Source organism: Sinohyriopsis cumingii, chromosome 19 (genome assembly GCF_028554795.1).
Source record: "Sinohyriopsis cumingii isolate HCF-2022 chromosome 19, ASM2855479v2, whole genome shotgun sequence".
Taxonomy (NCBI): Eukaryota; Metazoa; Mollusca; class Bivalvia; order Unionida; family Unionidae; genus Sinohyriopsis; species Sinohyriopsis cumingii.
In genome coordinates, this window is record NC_142979.1 from 20,207,553 (window position 1) to 20,228,203 (window position 20,651).

Below are 20,651 nucleotides of genomic sequence, written 5' to 3' on the forward strand. Positions count from 1 at the left end.
ATATATGATGCTTAGAAATTGACGAAGGTAATGTAATACATGTACATTTTTATTTTAAATTGTTCAAAGGAGAAAAGCAGTACATCTAGTACAAATTAACTCTTCAAGAATGAAGTGTCAGGCAATCAAAATATCGTTGACGGATGAAAAGTAAGCTTACCGATTTTGCAAAGGTCGCTTGTGTAACCACTTGCACATCCAGTTTTGCAGGTTCCATTGATATGATCACAGTAGGTACCATTAAAACAAACTCCACATTTTTCTGTGCAGTTCGTTCCATAAAAACCATGAAGGCATTCTGTAAGGGTATGAAACATCTGGTAATAATGCAATAGTCACGTAATCGAGTTTAGTCGGAGTGCAGATAGTTACAATTCGCTGCTTAGTAATATCAAGTCATCCATTCCATGTGCAATTTTTCCTCTGCAGTCTTCATTGTCCATCTTGTATATGAGCGTTAAAGATCAGAATCTTTTCATCAGCTGTTAAAGGTTACAGGTGATACTTTTTCTCCACATATTACAGGAAAGGGACTGTAAATATCGTAATTACCAGGAGAAAGACTGACACTTTTTCACTTAAAATACTTTAGACAGTTGTCAGTGTTGGATTCTGTCCTGTTTAGAATTGCAATAATATATATAATTACAGATGCTGACGATTGAAGAATAGATTTATAAAAGGAAATGTCTCAGGAAGGTGCGACAGATACTTTAGCCCTTGCGCAAGGCGTTAGTGTTTTGTAAGGCAACGATTACTGTGACAGATAAGCAGCATTCAACTATGAATAAATATTGTGGCTCGAGCTGTACCTTCTCTGCAACAAAGGGTCATCTTCCTAAGAATAGCAATGAGTAAAAGAGAAAAGGCATTTCCCATCCAGTGCTGGATACAGAAACATGTAATACAAAATATATATTTGGCACATAATTCCACTTTTCAAGACTAATGACGGCAAAAGGAGTGATAGTAGGCTCCGAATACAAAAAAACAACAACAACAAAACAATGGACTCTATACTAAGAGAGTAGTAGTATCAACAAGCTCTCAAGAGAGAGGTCAAATTCATACGTAGGGTAAGTTTAGAGAAAAATTAATGCCAAGAGTTCATACAAGCTTATTGTCTTATGCCACCCCCCAGCTCAGATACATGCTCGAATATAAACGTTCTGATTAGGCTGATTAGATACTTATTGAGGATGGAAAAAAAAATAAAATCCATGTATAAATAAAGAAATTCTTTTGAGTATCGTGGGATTGTTTGATACTGCTGTTTGCGTGATTCACAAATTATTGCGCAATTCAGATCATATACTGTGCGCCGCGCATGAGTGAACAATAAACCGAATGCTACCAGTGGTTATTATTATTTGCAATATCTTGAAGATAGTATCGTAAAACGCTTTGCGACGTAGTTACCAAAACCGACAAGGATGATTATATGCGAGGAAAGGATTTTGGCAGCTCGCGCAAAGCGACACAAAATAAAGCCAATGCGAGGAGCTCATTTGAAATTATGATAAGAGGCGTTAACTAGCAAATTCTTCAATAGGCCAGCTGTCATGCAAAAATACAAATGACATTGTTTGCTCAGCACTTGTTTGGATATTAACTTTAACAGGTTTTTGCTGTTAGCGATGTCACCATTGTCACAGACACGCAAGACAAACATAAGGAATTCAAAATGGACGATCTGAAGTTACCTTTCAATATGCATTTCCAATGAGACACATCTTCTCTGAATAAAAAACAACATATGAATAGAGTTAACTTGATAAATAGAGTAAACAAATATAAATGGGGGAGGGTTGAGATGGCAAAAGTTGTTTGGCTGTCAGACTATCACAAAGAGTCAGAGTAAGACTACGCTTTTTGAGTGAAGCGATTTTGATGCCATCGCAATCCACCTGTTATCTATATCTGTTCACTGAAAAATATAAAACTTGGAACATTAAAGTGCGACGCGTATCGCCTGCTTCAGAAACCATGTCAAGATTTGTGTAATATTATTAGTGAAACATATTGTGGTTGATACAGCCTTTCAGCTGGTATTTTGAACTGAAAGACATTTCAGAGATAAGATGCTTTGCTCTTGGGAAAGTATTCAGGGAGACCTAGATAGACATATTTAAAGAATTAATAGACCTTTAGCATGGACAAAATTAGACAATATATCGTCAAGAAATAAGTCACCGACCATCTCTGTGGATGCAACCAGAAACGACACTGGACAATGTGGCTGGTTTAATTGATTATCAAGTTGAATATAGCTCCCGATGCAAGAGAGCCACATTTTATTAACATTAATGGCATTGTGCAAGTAGCAGATGGAGAAACTGACCATTGCCAAATTAATAGAATAACTACTAATTTGCAGGAGCATTTCTAGGTGTAAAGTTAAAGACATATATTGGAATTAAATTACCAGACGTAAAAGTGGACTAACTGCTTATCAGACAAGTTTGTGCATACATATCTAATTTAATCATTTACCAACATAAACGTACGGAAAATAGTAACAGTGAGGTGTATATTTTCACTTTAAACTAGTGCTTCTTGTCTACTTAGATTATTGTAAAGAACTTCAGAAACAAACCTTTTCCTATCTAAGAGATCGAATATCATGACAGATGCAGTTTGGAGACGTTATAAATTCATGATCGTTGCATGAGTGTGTCATAATATTTAATTTTGGGACTTTGTAAACAATGCAATTACTGCATCGGAAGAAAACACTTGCTGAGTAAATGTACATTATGCCTACGAATATAAATACTAGTAACTAATAACTATTTCGTTATAATCAGGAGTAAACTAATATTGTAGACACAATCCATGTACCTCTTTTCTTCAGTTAATACCACGAATATAGAATGAGTTCTTCATATTGAAATGAAAAATAATTAAAATATGAGTGAGTGAAGATCTAACTTAAAACAGAATCATGATCCAAGAGACGCATGGTAGTTAAATTAACGTTTTTGTCTTGTCAATAAAGCTACCATTTAGTTTTACCCGTGTGAGTAACAAATCTCATATTGTCATAAGATATTACATCCAAATAATTCCAATAAATGGTTATGTCACCATTGTATCTGTTCATTGTTTGAACAATAACTGATTTTAAATTTAAGAAATTTACATCTCTCTGGTTGCGTAGTTTTCAGGCTACAACCACTTTGAACTTTATCAAATTATTTGGAGATTTCTACATTACATCAGCTACTAGGAATACTTTTTCAATTAGTCTAAATTCGTTGCTCGGATTTTTGGTAATATGCATAGCGAACATTATAAATATTGTGTAAATAACGTTACTTTTTCTATTTTTGGGGCACTTATGGATTAAACATATTTTATTGCGATACATGCAACTTATGGGGTCGACCTACAAGTTATCACAACTTAGCAACATCTCATGCACACGCATAAAATATGCCAAGGCGTAATAGTAATAATAATAATTATATATATATATATATATATATATATATATATATATATATATATATATATATATATATATATATATATATATATATATATATATATATACTAAAATCACACATCATATTCTTTGATTATTTATATGTAGACTAATTAATGTTACAATATTTGTCAGAATCATAAATAGTTACACAATGATGGTGACGATAGTTATTGTTATTATCATTATTAGATAGTGAAACCATCCTGGTTACTCAAATTTTGTTTACATTTTGCTAGGACACAGGTAAGATTAAATATTATTAAATTCCACGCATTGTCCGTGACTCTTTTCTGCCTGTTCCTAACTTTGCTATAGCTACCAGCAGTTGATCTAAACAAGCTGTCAAAAGAAAACAAATTCTCTCAGTCTGTTGGGATAAGACAGCTAAAGCAATTTTCGTAGACATTAATGCTAAAGTGTCAAAAAGCGAAACTAGTTTGTTAGTTTGTGCAATGAAATGCACTTTATAAAATACATGATTGAAGTGACCGCAAACTTTCTGAAAAGTCATTTTTTTTCTACGCATTTTCTCGCGATAAATATACCCAAAAGAGGTTACCGATAAAAACATTTAGTGGCAACATATTTACTTAGACAAAACAAGGCAGACACCCACAGGACGTTGGTGGAAAACCTCCTCAAGGTATACAAAAGCCATGGTTGCAACAAGTCACTAAAGATAGATTTTTTCCACCCAACTGTGGAGTGGGTGAGTAACGATCACTACAAGTAATTTCACCAGGACATTGAAACAATGGAGACACGCTATCAGGTCATATGGAGCTCGCCAATGTTGCAGACTATTGATGGACAGTGACAAGATATGCTTCATTTAATGAATACAAGAGACAAGCCAAGAAGTGCCGAGAAGACACTGAATAATGACGAAAATATGTACTTATATATACATAAAAGATTTTTTCCTTTTGTTTCATAATACATTCTATTTATAAAACCCTTTTGCTGCTTTTTAGTGTTACATAAACAGGACAGGATAAGTATTATCATGTAAAGCAATTATAAACACTTGAAAAGACATGTTTACGATTTATGAGTAAAACTCTACTATATACACAATATACATAGATGTAAAATGTAACAACTTAAATATCTTGGACACAGTAGCCAATCAGTTGTTATAATTGTCATATTTGAATTCAGCACATTGCCTGTCCTGCACGAAACATATCATGTCTTGCACAAAGATGATTGTTCTAAAAAATATTCCCTAAAGAGGCAGATTACAAGTCTAAGGTACAAGCTGAAACGAGATCATTTGTCGGACTTACTTCGACAGAAAAAGCAAATACAATAGCGATTTAGTTGGTTTCCAAGGTTAAGAGAGTTAAACACAATTCTTATTATTTTGTTACACTTTGGTGAGAATAATTCATTTGAAAGGAGCATTGATAAGATGAGCTGAACTATTCAGAGATAAACTCAAATTGGTCTTGTAATTAGATGAACATACTGCAGAAATTTTACTGCGTTCAGTATTTATGTCGTAGAAGGGAAATAAACTCTATATTGTGTGCTAATCAAGAAATATTATTTTGGATATTTTAAAACTGAAGACGAAGGCTATTCGTTGTAGAGGGACCAATCAGATTATTCTACCCATTGTACTTGAGATTTGTCCATCGCCTGTAATACACAACGGGAAGATTTACAATTAGATTAATTTGCATTAAATTACTGTTATTTACCTGTGTTGCATAGAGACCCATTGTATCCTGGAGAACACCCATCTGCGCACGTTCCATTAACGGGATGACAGAATGAATCATTGACACAATAACCACATTCTTGACTACAGTTTTGTCCAAACCATTACAATAGACAAAGTAAAGTGAAGGCAAGACATTTGAAGAAAAACAAGAGTAAGAAAAGCTATTGCTTGCCGTAAAACAGTGAAATATGTGAAAGAAAGAGAGTTACAATTGTAAGAAGGCAAAATCAGCTATAAAACAAACAAAAATAACTACAACTGTCAGCACTACTTGTGCGTGACCTTAACGTCTCATCAACTTCAGCATTTTACACAAACAAAATTAGAATGCATTCTTTCTTAGCTAACTTCAGCAAGTTATATGACGCATGTCTAAATACTTTCATTCCTTAGGATAAAGTTATAATTATAATTAGAGATCAAGAAACTGGATCATTAGACAGCGTTATCGAATAGATCAAGATTAGTGTTTACCAGCGGTGGGAAGAAAATCTAGCTCCATTATTTGTTATATGTTATTTATACATAACATCAGATGGCTACATACTTCAAACAGTAACTATATATTGTTTCAAAGGTGAGGGAGAGAACTACTTTGTCAACAGGTGCAAGCAGACATATGACAACACAAAATCAACAAATGTAGGAATACTGGTCTAATGGATTTCACTAAGAATTCTTTGATCAAATAATGTACAATGACCAGGCTCTTTATTTATGTGCCAAAAAAAAAAAAATACACAACCTATGAGAATTATTGATTTCTGTACATTTTATTGTCGAAAAGAGACAAAACGACAAGAATTTGGGTAAATATTTGTGGAGGACGATTACTATTTGTTGGTGAGTGACCCATCAGGTAATCGTACATCTTTCTAATTGAGGTTCGTATATTAGCTTTATTGTTACTGTAGTTAGAGGTCATATGCATTGAATAACGTATTTACCTGTGTCACATAAAGACGCATTGTATCCTGGAGAGCACCCGTTTGTGCAAGTTCCATTAACATGATGGCAGGATGATTCGTTGATACAGTGACCGCATGCTTGACTACAATTTTGTCCAAACCATCCAAATGGACAAACTGAAGTAAATACAAGACGTTGCAAGAGTCGAGGTGTCAACAGTCCGATATTATGTTCCGTAAAAATAGTGAAATATGTAAAACAAAGAGGGTTATACTGATAAAAGAAGCTAAGCCAAACATAAAACAAACAAAACAATAACTACAACTGTCAATACTATTTGCGGGGGATCTGAAGATTTCATTGACCTCAGCATTTTTACACAACCCGTATTAGAATAATATTTTTTCCTATTTATCTTCAGCACTTTATAGGACGCATTTTTGCATGTAATGATTCCTTAAAATAAAATTAGAATTAGAATTAGAGATCGATAAACTGGATCATTAGAAATCGTCATCGAATGGATCAGTTTCAGTATACAATGCTTGTAAGAAGATCGAGATCCCTTATTTGTTATATGTCATTTATACATAAAGTCAGATGACTACATACTTAAAAAAGCAGCCATATATGAACGACATGATTATAAAGTCAGTTATTGTTTTTACGTAAGAAATGCAAAATATGTGAGAAAAAGAGTTTTAAGCTTATAAAATCGGCAAAGACAAACATAAAACAAATAATAAAATAACTGCACCTGTGAGTACTATTTGTGCGGGACTTCAGTGTCTCATTAGCTTCAGCCCATTGCAAGACCTGTATTACAATGCTTTCGTTCTGAAGTAAACGTTACCAGTAGCAGTGATCGAAGAAATGATGTTACTGAGAGCGCCAACTTATTGATGCAAAGTAATTTTTACAATGAAAGTGCATAGATCGAGCTCCCTCCACGGTTACGTGTCATTTCTAAATAAAGCCAGATCACTACGTACATAAGAAAGTAAGTATATATTGTTACAAAGATGCGGGAGAGAACTACTTTGTAAACCTGTGCAATCAGAGTTACGACAACACAAAATCAATAAATGTACGAATACTCGGCAAAATCATTCATTGAGAAATGTAGTATGACGGAATGTACAATGATTAGGCTTACGGTTAAAATCAAGGATTAGCAAAACGTTTGGGGTAAATATTTTTAGAGGATGAATATTTTTTGTTGGCGATTGAGTAATCCGTTAATCGTGTATCCTTTTAATTGGTTTTTATACATTAGCTGCAATGTAACTGCAGTTATAGCTCATTATCATTAATTTGTTAATTACGTATGTTACAAAAGGACCCTTTGTATTCCGGAGAGTACCCATTTTGCAAGTCCCATTGATAAGATGATAGGACAAATCATTGACACAGTGACCGCATGCACGACTACATTATTGTCAAAATCATCCAAATTGACAAACTGAAGTGAATACGAGGCGTTTGAAGAGCAAACATGAGCATACATTCAATAAATGCTTTGTTTCGTAAGCAGAAAGGAAATAAAATACGTACTATATGAGAATAATTCATTTTTATGAATATTCTTGCTCGAAAGAAACAATTGGCGAAGCATTTGTGGTAAATAATTGTGGAGGACGATTAAACTATAATGAAACATGCGGTCACTGTGTCAATGGTTCATCCTGTCATCATGTAAATGGAACTTGCACAATAGGATGTTCTCCGAGTTTATTTGCATTTGTTTGCTGTTATTTGACTGAGCTTCAAAGGAAACCATTCTATCCCGGAGAACTTCCATTTGTGCAAGTTCCATTTACATCATGACAGGATGAACCATTGACACAGTGACCGCATGTTTCATTATAGTTTTGTCCAAACCATCCCAATGGACAAACTGAGGTGAATTCGAGGTGTTTGAAGAAAAACAAGAGTTTAGAGTCAATTATAGTTTTAGTTTATCTATAAGCGAAATATACAAAATACTGCTAACATTATAAAATGGCAAAGACAAATATAAAATAAGATGTGTTCGGGACCTCAAAGTCTCATTATCATCAGCACTTCACAACACCCATGTTAGAATGCGTTCGTCCCTTAAACGATATCATTATTGGCAGTGATCAAGGAACTAGTTATATTGAGAGAACCATCGCCTTGATCAAGATTATTGATTACAATGAAGGAAGTAGATGGAATTCCCTCATGTGTTGTATGTCATTTCTCAATATAATCAGATGTCTACGTACATCAGACAACAACTACATATTGTTTCAAAAATGAATGAGTGAACTACTTTCTAAACAGGTACAAGTTACATTTATAATAAACTAGCTCTAACTCTATACATGTGTTGACAGTTACTAGTCTTACACACTGTCCCCTTGTAACCTGTAACAAATCCGTTCATACACATTTCATTGACATGAAAATTAGCTGAATCAACTGCGCAATGGCCACATAGCAGAACACAAAATAACCCAAACTATTTCGATGGGCATATTGCAGAGTTATGGCAACATAAAATTAATAAATGTAGGAATGCTCGACAAGTGTTTCTCACTAAGAAATGTGGTATCGTCGAAGGTACAGTGATCACGCGCTTTACTTGTGTGACTGGAAGGAAATTAAATACCTAATGAGATGTATTTATATGTTTAAATTTTGTTTTCCTAAAGAAAACAAACGGAGGAGCATATGGGTAAATACTTTTGGAGGACGATTAATATTTGTCGGTGCAGCTAATCGTATATCCTTTTGATTGAGCTTCTTATATTAGCTTTAAAGTTGTTGCAGTTATAGCTCATATCGATTAAATCACTTTTATTTACCTGTGTTACATAAGGACCCGTTATATCTGGAGAGCGCCTATTTTCGCAAGTTCCATTAACATGATGACAGGATGAATCATTGACACAGCGACCGCATATATATATATATATATATATATATATATATATATTTTCACGTATGAAGAAGATAACTACATTATTAACATGTACAGGTTATATTTAAAATTAAACTAGTTCTGATTTTAGACATTTATCATATATTTACCAGTAATACGTATTATTTCCGTTTAAGCTGTAGCACATTGCATTGACATGATAACAAACTGGATCATCTGCACTATGACCACATAGCTGTGCGCAATGTATTCCAAACTATTTGGATTGACATACGCCGGAATAAATACAACAAGCAATCAATAAATGTAAGAATAATTGACAAATATCTTTCACTAAGAAATCAGATTGAGGTTTGTGAATTAGCATCAATATAGTGAACTGTTTGTGCAGATAGACATGACATATTTACCTGTGTTACATAAGGACCCATTGTATCCCGGAGAGCATACACTTATGCAAGTTCCATTAACATGATGGCAGGATGAATCATTAACACAATGACCGCATGCTTGACTACAGTTTTGTCCAAACCATCCCAATGGACAAACTGAAGCAAATGGAAGCAAATGGAAGACGTTTGAAGAAAAACAAGAGTAAACAGTCCGTTATTATTTTCCGTAAAAACAGTGCAATATGTAAAGGAAATGGGGTAATACTGATAAAAAGGCTAAGACAAACATAAAACAAACAAAACAAAAACTACAGCTGTCAATACTATTTGCGTGGGATCTTAAGGTCTCATTAACTTCAGCATTTGACACCATACGTATTAGAATACATTCTTTCTTAGTTATCTTCAGCATTTCATATGATGCATATTTGAATGCATTCATTCCTTAAGATAAAGTTAGAAACTATGATTAGAGATCGAGGACTGGATCATTAGAATGCGTCATCGAATTTTTCAAGATTATTGTTTACATTGGTGGTTAGAAGATCGAGCTCACTCATTTGTTATATGTAATTTATACATAGTGTCAGGTGACTACATACTTCAAACAGCAACTATTTATTGTTTCAAAGGTAGGGGAAAGAACTAGTTTGTGAACAGGTGCAAGCAGACGTATGACAACTCAAAATCAACAAATGTAGGAATACTGCTCAAATACATGAAAGGAGGTTCAATGATTACGCTCTTTTTTGGGCCAAAGTAACTAAAATATTTAATCTAAGAGAAGTATTGATTTTTGTAAATTCTATTGTAGAACAGAGCCAAATAGCCAATAATTTGGGGTAGACATGTGCATTTAATTACAGTTATTTACCTTTGTCACATAAGGACCCATTATATCCCGGAGAGCACCCATTTTCGCAAGTTCCATTAACATGATGACAGGATGAATCATTGATACAGTGACCGCATGCTTGACTACAATTTTGTCCAAACCATCCAAATGGACAAACTGAAGTAAATAAAAAACGTTTGAGGAAACATATAAATGAACAGTCAGTTATTGTTTTCCCGTACGAACAGTGAACTATGTTAAACAAGGAAAGTAATTTTAAAACTCAAAAGAAAGAAAAAATGTAGACAATATACAATATTTTGCCTTATTATTTGTATGTTCAAACCAATGGATGGCCATATAGTCAGGGGTATATTATTATTGCCGATAATCTGCTTATTTGTCTATTTATACAATGTTCATTTCATGTACAGTGTGAATATGTTATAAAATTGTTCTCCGATATGAATACTTTATTGTTCACTTTATTTAACCAGCTACCCAGATCACATGTATCTTTAGAAAGGTATTAATTTGTGATCATAAACAATCCTAATTAATACCTGTAGATATAGCCATGCATACTAATTTTGAGCACAATCTGTACCGAAATACTGCCTGTATTGTGGCAACAGTCTTGGCCAATCATATTATATGGTACCATTTCATATACAGGCGTCAATTCCAATCGAATAATTTCGATTTTGCTTCAAGCTTACACACCATATTCGGTCAATAAGTTTCAATAAATACAAAAAATCAGTATTGATGTTAATTTTGTCAACTAGACGTTATGCTGATTTGCGCTTTATGTTTTTTTTTTAATCAACATAATGTTTGCATTTTTATAGCATAGTCTAAATATCAAGTTTGATAACACACAAAACTCCAGTAATATTACTAGATTGCGTTCGTAACCAAAATCATCCTAAGATATTGATCATAAATCAAAATTATTTTTTTTCTTCAAATTATCAGAAAATCACTCACCGAGGTAGGAAAAGGTTCGGCAAATCAGATGTAAAAGCAACATAACTGTGTTATAAATGTCCATCAGTATCGAATGCCCCTGGACTATCTGTACCTACTGCATATAGAAGATTTTTCACGATTGTTTAACAAATTTACGACACTACATTAAAAGCTTCTATCTTGTCCGAGCCTTTGTGTGTAAATGATTGAGATCATATAAAGACATTAAGGTCTTTTTGAAATGTATAAAATCAAAATTCCATCGATGAAGTCATGCAAAAAAGAATATATTTCACGCTAGATAAACCTCTGTGACATGTACGGCCTATGAAATGGTAACAAGCATATTCTACATGATGCCAACGTCAGTAAAGCTTCTGTCAAAGTAGCATCAAATATTAAGCCTATAGAGTAGAAGGAATCGAAGCCAATCATATTAATTCTTTGTATGTGCAGATATTTATTATAATCTAATTTATCTTACTTCTTGATTATATCAACATAAATACTAATGTTTAGTTTAAAATGTATTATGTCATATATATATATATATATATATATATATATATATATATATATATATATATATATATATATATTCAACATATCTTCAAAGGTAGGAACATTCTAGTCCATTTAATATATTCGTCTTACATCTTGATAATATACATTTGCATTCTGATATTTCCTTGAACATTTCTTATCAAATGTACATTTTCAAAAGTGGTAATATTCTCGTCCATTTAGAACTCAGAATATCTCATTAATATCTCTGGTAATCGTGATTTCTATGTCTGGAAGATAGGAAATCTATTGTTAAGATGTTTTACCAATCTGGCCAGATATTTACATTCACAAAGAGGTAACAAGCTCCGCCAATCAATTGCCAAAGTACATCATTAATATTAAAGTTGTTGAATGGATAATAGGTCATTCGAGGTCTCAATGACACGAACCTATTGATCACTTTTGGTCAATATCTGTTCAGCAACTCTAACTCTGGTGAGATTAAAATCAGTAGAAGAAGGAACACAGAAAAAATGGTGAAGGAATGAAAGTGAACGACCAATCCATGATCGTGGTATACTTAAATAAATGATATCTATAAAGTCTTAGGTTTTTATAAGAATCGTTTTATGAAGGCAGTATTAGTACAGGAAAATATTACTTAGTTAATTGATCTAGACACATGTACGCTTGGAAGACTTATTTTGATGACTTTAACATGCGAAATAAATGAAATCTCAGACGTGAAAATTGAGCAAAGAAAACATAATGCAAGACACGCGCTAATGAAAGTCAGAAAAATGATATTACTATAACAAAATTAGTCTTGTCAAAAGTTAATTTAAAAAGCTTATATCTCGTGATGTGCCTCTTATTTTAGCTAAAATTGTCTGGAAACTAATTTTAATAAGTAAATGAATGAACATAAACAGAAAATTGGAATTGAGACAAAATATATACCTTATAATAAGATGGACAAACAAACGTTAGCATTAGTTAACATTCAGATCAGTGCAAACCCCCCCCCCCCCCAAAAAAAACAAAAAAACAAAAAAAAAAAAACAACAGATGAAAAGTAACAAAATGCCTATAGGTATAGCTCTTAAATCAAATTTCACATTAAACTTCTTACTTACCAACATTGCAGTTGTTGTTTGTCCACCCAGGTAAACAGCCATATATACAAGTCCCATTATTCATACTGCATGATCCGTCCACAGCACAGTTTCCGCACTGTCGATCACAATTTACTCCAAAAAGACCTCGACGACACGCTTCAATAGAATGTCATTTGTTACACTTAATGCAGCTAAAATCCAGAAATAATGCGTTGTTGTTCTCAAAATGAAAACGAAGAATGTGATTCCAATGAACTATTACCAATCATAATCAATTCATTTCAAAAGACGACATGATCTTGAACTACACACATATTGCTGTTAACACGGGAATTAAAGTTATACTTATAGCAGGTGATGCAAAATCCACTCTCAGAGAAACTATTAAGTCACCATGTTATAAGAGTGCCAGCCAACAATGTATTAATCATCCAACTGATTTTTACGTTGCTAGATCTATTACTTGTCATGAAGAATGAAAGCTTAATTTTCAGCAATACTGAGGATACTTTGTTACGTCAGTATAGGGGATACCATTGCCTATTTATGGGACATTCAGCATAGAAAATACAAACTGTGAAATGTGACCAACGAATATTTGGATATAAGGCTAATACAATTATAATCGTCTGAGATATAAAACATCCACTACGAACTGGGAAAGTTTGTAATGTGAGGATATTGCCAAATATGTAAATAATTCAACTGCCCACACAGCCTTGATAAGCAAGCAATGCATTATGAACAGAACCATTAATGTGAAACCACCATAACCTCTATGCGTCATAGCCACAGTCAAAAGTTCGATAAGAAAACTTAGGAAGAGCCTATCTAATCAAACGTCTCACTCGATTAATTTCCCCCACCCCTGCAAAACAAAGTAATCTCCATGATTCAAGAAGCCACAAACCATCATCATCACATACTCGTGCAAAAGCTAAACTCGAGTACTACATTTTTCAAAGTCAGGAGATCAGCCCTTTATGTATTCATCAGCCTTCACACTGCACATTATATTGCTTGCCTTCACCACAACTGATCGATAATTACCAAATGATGACCAAGCTAAAGCATTTAATTATTTGTATAGGGTACAATGTACTAGATGAAAAAAATGTTATATATATATATATATATATATATATATATATATATATATATATATATATATATATATATATATATATATATATATATATATAACTATATGTACTAGTTTACGTTTTAATTCCTTAAATCTAACGCTTGACGAGGTACAAAATATTCTCCATTCCCACCTGGTAAGTGTCTGCTCCCGATAGTATAAATAACTGCATTTTGTGTGAACTGGCAAAGTCACTCTCGTATCCACTTTGGCCACGTTTCTAAGAAAAAACGTTTGAAAGAAGAATGACCCCCCCCCCCCATTTTTTATCTAACTATTGGCCAATATATTTTGGGTACAATTTGAAACAATGGTTGTTAAACATATTTATCTAACTATTGACCAATGTCTTTAGCGTGCAAATAATATCAACGGAGCAGCTCTTTTTACACGTGGTCAAGTAAAACTCTTCCTTTTTCCATTTATTAGCCGGAAAACATTATATGGTATTTTAGCTTTAAATACTTTCTTACATAGTAAAATATCGTTTCTGTATGAAGCAAATATTTATAGCTACTATGCCATTCGTACATTCATTTAAAAATCAAAACGATGTGCGAAAGCGCATCTAATTCTGACATGCATATAATTTTAGGTCATGAATAGCTGTAAACAGCATTTCCCTATTGCAAAGTTTTGGCCATCCCTTCGTGGAAGTCTCAATCGACATGAAATTAAGGATAACTGTTAATATCGGTTCTTTCTTCTTTCTTTATTCTTCCTCTTTAATGTACACCATATTTTCTCAATTGTATACACAACGTCCTACATATATTTAACATATTTTTTTAAAAACATTTCTCCTTAATTTTATTTCTTTACTTAATCCTCATCTCTTACCTTCTCATTCGTTGCTCGTCTGCTTCCTATACCTTGGCTCAATGCTTTTATTTAAGCAAGAAACTCTTTACATTGACTATTCAACAATATACAATGTGTGGCATTTAAATTCAATAACAACTGTCATATATTAAAATATGTTTACAATTTTTGCATCGTCAAATGAGATGGCCATTATGCGCTACTAATATTGTTCTAACCTTTTGCCTTCATTATTATATATCTTGTAATGTCAAAACTTCAAATTTATTAAATAATTCATTTTCAAACTAACTTGTACCTTAAATTGTTACACTTGCATGCCCTGGTGCAGAATTGTAATTAAGTAACATTCATTTACAGTCTAGCTAGTGTAAAAGCAAAATGCACTTGCAAAAACTTTAGAAATTCCACGATTATCCATAAATATTAATCTTTGCAAAGAAAAGTAATTCTTAACATTTCTCCCCATAAACGTAATCATAGTAAAAGATATTTAATATAAACCATGGCTCATTTCAGTATAATAGCAAAACGTGCAAGTTAGCCAATCTAGGCACCAAATCAAGTATTTTTTAAAAACTTTAACATTTCTCTATCTCTAACTCTAATTATATATCGTTCTCTCTCTCTCTCTCTCTCTCTCTGTTAGTAGTTATATATTCGAACTGCGTACTTTAAAAACAACTTAAAAATGCCAGACAACTCCTAAAATCCTAAAATAATGACAGTATCACAATGGAAAGATATGATTCACCACTCGCTGCAGAAAGTTTAAATTTATAATTCTGTTAGAATGCCAGTTTACCCAGAAATGTGTTTATTCAATGTAACTAAAATAACATACAACTGCATTTGCTTCCGCTCCAGTTTTCTGCGCAACCTCTTGGACAGATACCGTCGATCTTGCTCCTTTTATCAATAGGACCTGCACAGAAGCATGGAGATTCGCAGGACCATCCACAAAAGTTATCTGGGCAGTCTTTAAAGGAAGTCAAATGAGAGTTATTACACATATTAAATCAAATGAAAGTTAGCACACATATTTGACGAAGTGAAAGAGATGAAGCTAATATAAAGGAGGAATAAAGAGAAGAGGCAAGCGATAGTGTTTGGAGACGTTCGTTCCTATACCGTAGACACAAAAGTTCTTGAACAAAAGTTTTTAACATGTTTGTGACTCTAGTTGTGTTAATTACACATTTCTACATTTCCTTTTTTAGCAAAATGTTTTGGTCTACTGTGTAACTTTCTTGTGCAGGTCATAGTGTACTAGAATCAATATTAATAACCATTACTGATTTTCTATGAAAATTACGTTTCTTGCATTATTAACGAATCTGCGTTCAGAACGAAAATGCTGTTTGTTTCTATTGGGAATCCGTAAGGACAGGAAGGATGCGTTATACGATCACATCGTAATAAATCATACTTGAGCGAACTGCATTTTTTTCTTAATCGACACAATTACACAGGATCTTGCCTATTACGAAATGCTTAATAAACATGGGCATAATTTGTGCGCTATGTAGCACATCTGTCCATCAGTCGATAAGTGTTGGTACATACGATTTGTTTAGCATACATATTTTACATCGATATCGAATGATATTGTTCGAATGTCTCGGACTATTGGACACTGTCTCGTGAACATTGTGGGAGTGAATTATTGGTATAATACTGAGACTGATTGTTGATTCTTTGATCTATTTATGTTTCGCTTTTATGCAAGACCAGTACTTGCATTCAAACTAAATTGCTTCGCTTATTTTCAGTTTTTTTTTTGTAGTCCAGAGACAAATTGGTCTTTTTCAAGATCTAACGTGTCAAGTTTTGGGAAATATGAGTTAGTATAGAAAGATCGATATTTTGATGCAAAGTCTAACTTGAGGCGAATCTTGTTTGAATAAATGTTTTGATAACACATTTAAATTCTTTCATTCGTTCAATACGCATAGACTCAACACAAATTATAGAATCTATACGGCTGTTCCAAAAATAAGTACCAATCTGATGTAACGGAACGAATATATCTACCCAAGAATTCAAGCTAGGGTATTTAATCAAGTTTCATATCGACGAACAGAGCTCACTCAATTAACAATGAATTAAAATGTAAAATAGATTTTCGCAATCCGATAGCTTTTATAGAACATCATTTAATAAGCTACAATGTAAAGTTGATCCGGCAATATGCGTTGTAAAGAGTAATCGTCTGCAAATAATCTAAACAATGATTCTGAACTTTTCAGCTATGTCTTTAATGTATAGAATAAAATGGAAGGGCCGAATACTGGTGTCTGCAGTACATGTTCAGTATGTCAGACAATGTTTTGGTAACTTGCTTTTTGCTATAACACTATTTGTCCTTTTAGCTAATTAATCATCATTCCATGTCATCACATTTACGTTAAGTCCATAATTCATGCCATATCTTTTCAACTGACATATTAACCCTCCTTGCTACACTTTGTCAAATGTTTTTGATACGTAACAAAATATAATGCATGCTATTTCACATCGGTTAATTGCACTGCATCTGTTAATAAGGATGAGCATGGGTCAATGTGCTGCTGAATGACCATGCAAAATAATCAGACTGATATTTGTGTAGACAATAGGTTTCTTAGAAATAATGATACTTGTGGTTAAATTCTAACATTTCAAAAATGTTCACAGTGTTAATCAAATGGGATGTGGGTTTATAGTTGGATTGGAAAAGAATTTAATTTTCTCTTTTGACACCATATCGATCATTTTGAACTGGTTTTGAAATTTTCGTAAACTTAATGAGTTTAGAAAGTAATAATAGCAGTTTGCATATTGACAAAAAAGCATATTCTTAAATAAGAAGCTGTTATATTCTTAAGTAAGAACCTGCTATCATTCGGACCAGATACTTTGTTATTTTGTAGTGTGTATACAATATCGCTTTCATTTAACTGGATTTTATTCAATATGTGACGGTGATCGGGTTTAAAACCTAAGAAATGAACCTTTCCTTTGCATTGGTCGATATGGTAGAGATGATCGAGCAAATATAAGTAAGTTTGCGTTTACAAAATTTAAATATACTAGTCTGAAGTTATTAATATGGAGGGATACATTATTTACCTTCCAATGCATTCTGTCATAATAAATTTGTACTAAATTCAAATACAGTTTTTGTTTAGATCTATTGTTTTATTACAAATCTGTGGTCATAAACTAAGTAACAGGAAGAAAAAAAATCAACAAATTTTGTAAAACTTAATAAATAATTTAATTGCCAAAGTTATAAATGAAAACGTGAGAGGAACCGACATTAATATGAACCGAATCCAAAATAATCATGATAAAGTTCTATGAATGTCCAAAAGAATGAAAGGTTCCGCATATATTTGAAAACCGTAAATGCACTGGTCCACCAAGTATAGTGACGTTTTCAAGATGGCGTTGTTCAAAACTCTTTTGAATATTTCACAACAGTTCCGGAATAATATTATAGTCTAAATAATGTGTATTTTCTATTTTCACTGACCAGTCCAAACAAATGTTTTTCCTCCAAATAATATCTAAGTACAACGCAAAACATATCTGCAGACATCTGCAGACGTATGCCAGGTACACAAATAAGAATGACTCCAAAATAGGAGTGAATCTAATTGCTCAGTTTTCTTCTTATATACACCTTCTATTACGACTATATTTCACAACACACCCCACGTGACAGATCATACTAATCCATTTATTGCGAAATAACCTACTCATGTGTCGTAGCCCAACCAATTGGAAGTTACTAGTAGTATAACATATAGATATACATAACAGTTTTCAGAGTTTTCTTCTATTTTCAAATTATTTACTTCATTTCTTTACTTTGATAATCTTGTCATATGATGAAGGATGTTTGATTTACTTGTTTGTTTCGCTTTTGTGTATAGTGTGTCTTGTATTCTGATTTTTTTTCCTCGTCGTACATCACAGTTGAACCACATGATATAATTGTAACTAATTAAGAGGGAATCGCATCACATTTTAAAACAAATCACACATTTCTTCGACGGCTTTAGATGATTAAACGTATCGTTCCATGTGTAGTTATGCCAATTAATTTATTGAACAGTTCATAATTGCCTATTTTGTGGAGCAAGAATGTTCACTTGAATGGATGGATTTTGGGATAATCGACTTCTATGCTGACAGATGTGGCTTTCTGATCAACATGTACGTAATGCAGACAGTGTACCTACTGATATGACAATTGAATCTAGATGAATGGAGATGTGAATTAGTTCATTTATTACATTAGACTGCACTGACAGATCTCTACATTTATTGTTCATCGGCCAAACATGGTTGGCAGTCAATTCATCTCTTATAATTACGAATTAAGACAAATCTCTTGAAGCATTGATAGAAGATGAAAATGAAATCCGAAACTGAAATGTTTTGGTTGTCGGTCTGTATGCAGTGCAAAGTATAATTGATTTGCAATTTGGAAACTGTTGTCACAAAACCACCTCGCAGTTAGTATATTCATTATTATGTTTATTCCGCAGTACATGAACTTTATGGCAGTCTTTTCTTCAGTTTTCATTATTTATTTCCCAGGACATTCCTCCACTAAATTTATATCTAAATGGCGGCAAGTAGTGGAACACGAATTTTAATCCAACATACATCCCATACGAAAATAATCGTGCAATAAATGACTCCCACAAAACTGATGCAGTTGAAATAGGGTAAAGAAAAACATTAATTTTTGAATGCATGCCCTCGTCATAGTTTTGCAGTGCTGCTCTTAGGTTATGTAACTGTAAGTGAATTTAATATTTTGGTCGTCGTTGAGCCTGCAACATTTGAAAAACCCATTTGAGCATTGTGAGGTAGAATTCACCAGAGCACTAATAATTATAATGCGGCACTATTTCAAATTTGTTGTAAGGCTTCCTAATGAGAGAGAGAGAGAGAGAGAGAGAGAGAGAGAGAGAGAGAGAGAGAAGGCAATGAGTGAGAGAGAGACAGAGACAGAAAGAGTCTGCTGGTTGGACAAAAACTCAAACGAATATGAGAAAGCGCATATAATTGAATATGCCTATGCGACATTTGACATTAAGACATTTCAAATACGAACCTCCGTAAATGAAAACCTCGCACAAAGTTAATGATCTGTTTATTTTATCTGGAAGCGCAATTTCAATAAATCTGGCTGTATTACTTGACATGTTAGTAACCTCTGTCTTTTCGATAGGGGTTTTCTGAGGATACGTATATACTAGTGTATAACTGTCGTTAACAGCAAATGCGATCACAAATCCACGGAGTCTATCTGTGAAAAAAATAAAAATGTCCGTTATCTGTAATTGTATGATATAAAATTTGTAACGTTTGCTTTCAGTGAGATGACAACATTTTCGAACGAGATTCACTATAGTTTTATAAATGTCTCACATTTATGCATGTTTTATAAATGTATCACATATAGTAGCCTAGTCTGATATTTTATTAAAAAGTTCTTTTTACACCAGAAAATAAACGAAAACGTATTCAACACCAGAGTGATTCGTAACGATGCAATACGAATCTGACGTTATGAAAAGAACAGAGCAACATGGACAAGATTCTAGATGAATCAATATATTGAGTACTACCATTAACAAAACATCGATGATTAATGTAAAGGAAAGGTAAACGATACGATATTTAGTAAAGACATTTAGTATTCCAAGTTCTTGACTTAATTTCAACACTTCAGTCAATGTTATTATTAAGCAATAACTAACCTTTTAGTCTTCCTCCCCACATTTCATCGAATCACAAGGCAAATATTTGTCATCATTTATTTT

At 33.1% G+C, this 20,651-nt stretch overlaps 1 protein-coding gene across 2 annotated transcripts in view; it reads right to left on the minus strand.

The window, feature by feature from the left end:
• The window catches only part of LOC149775240 (uncharacterized), a 143,857-nt gene that overhangs the window by 33,599 nt on the left and 89,607 nt on the right, over positions 1-20,651 (minus strand). For both annotated transcript variants that reach the window (XM_089944413.1, XM_089944414.1), the window contains exons 6-12: positions 19,940-20,134; positions 15,671-15,805; positions 12,879-13,016; positions 10,303-10,440; positions 9,447-9,584; positions 6,167-6,304; positions 161-298 (exon numbers count right to left, since the gene is read on the minus strand). In XM_089944413.1, the coding sequence (XP_089800539.1) occupies positions 161-298; positions 6,167-6,304; positions 9,447-9,584; positions 10,303-10,440; positions 12,879-13,016; positions 15,671-15,805; positions 19,940-20,134 (1,020 nt within the window). The remainder of the gene's footprint in view (positions 1-160; positions 299-6,166; positions 6,305-9,446; positions 9,585-10,302; positions 10,441-12,878; positions 13,017-15,670; positions 15,806-19,939; positions 20,135-20,651) is intronic.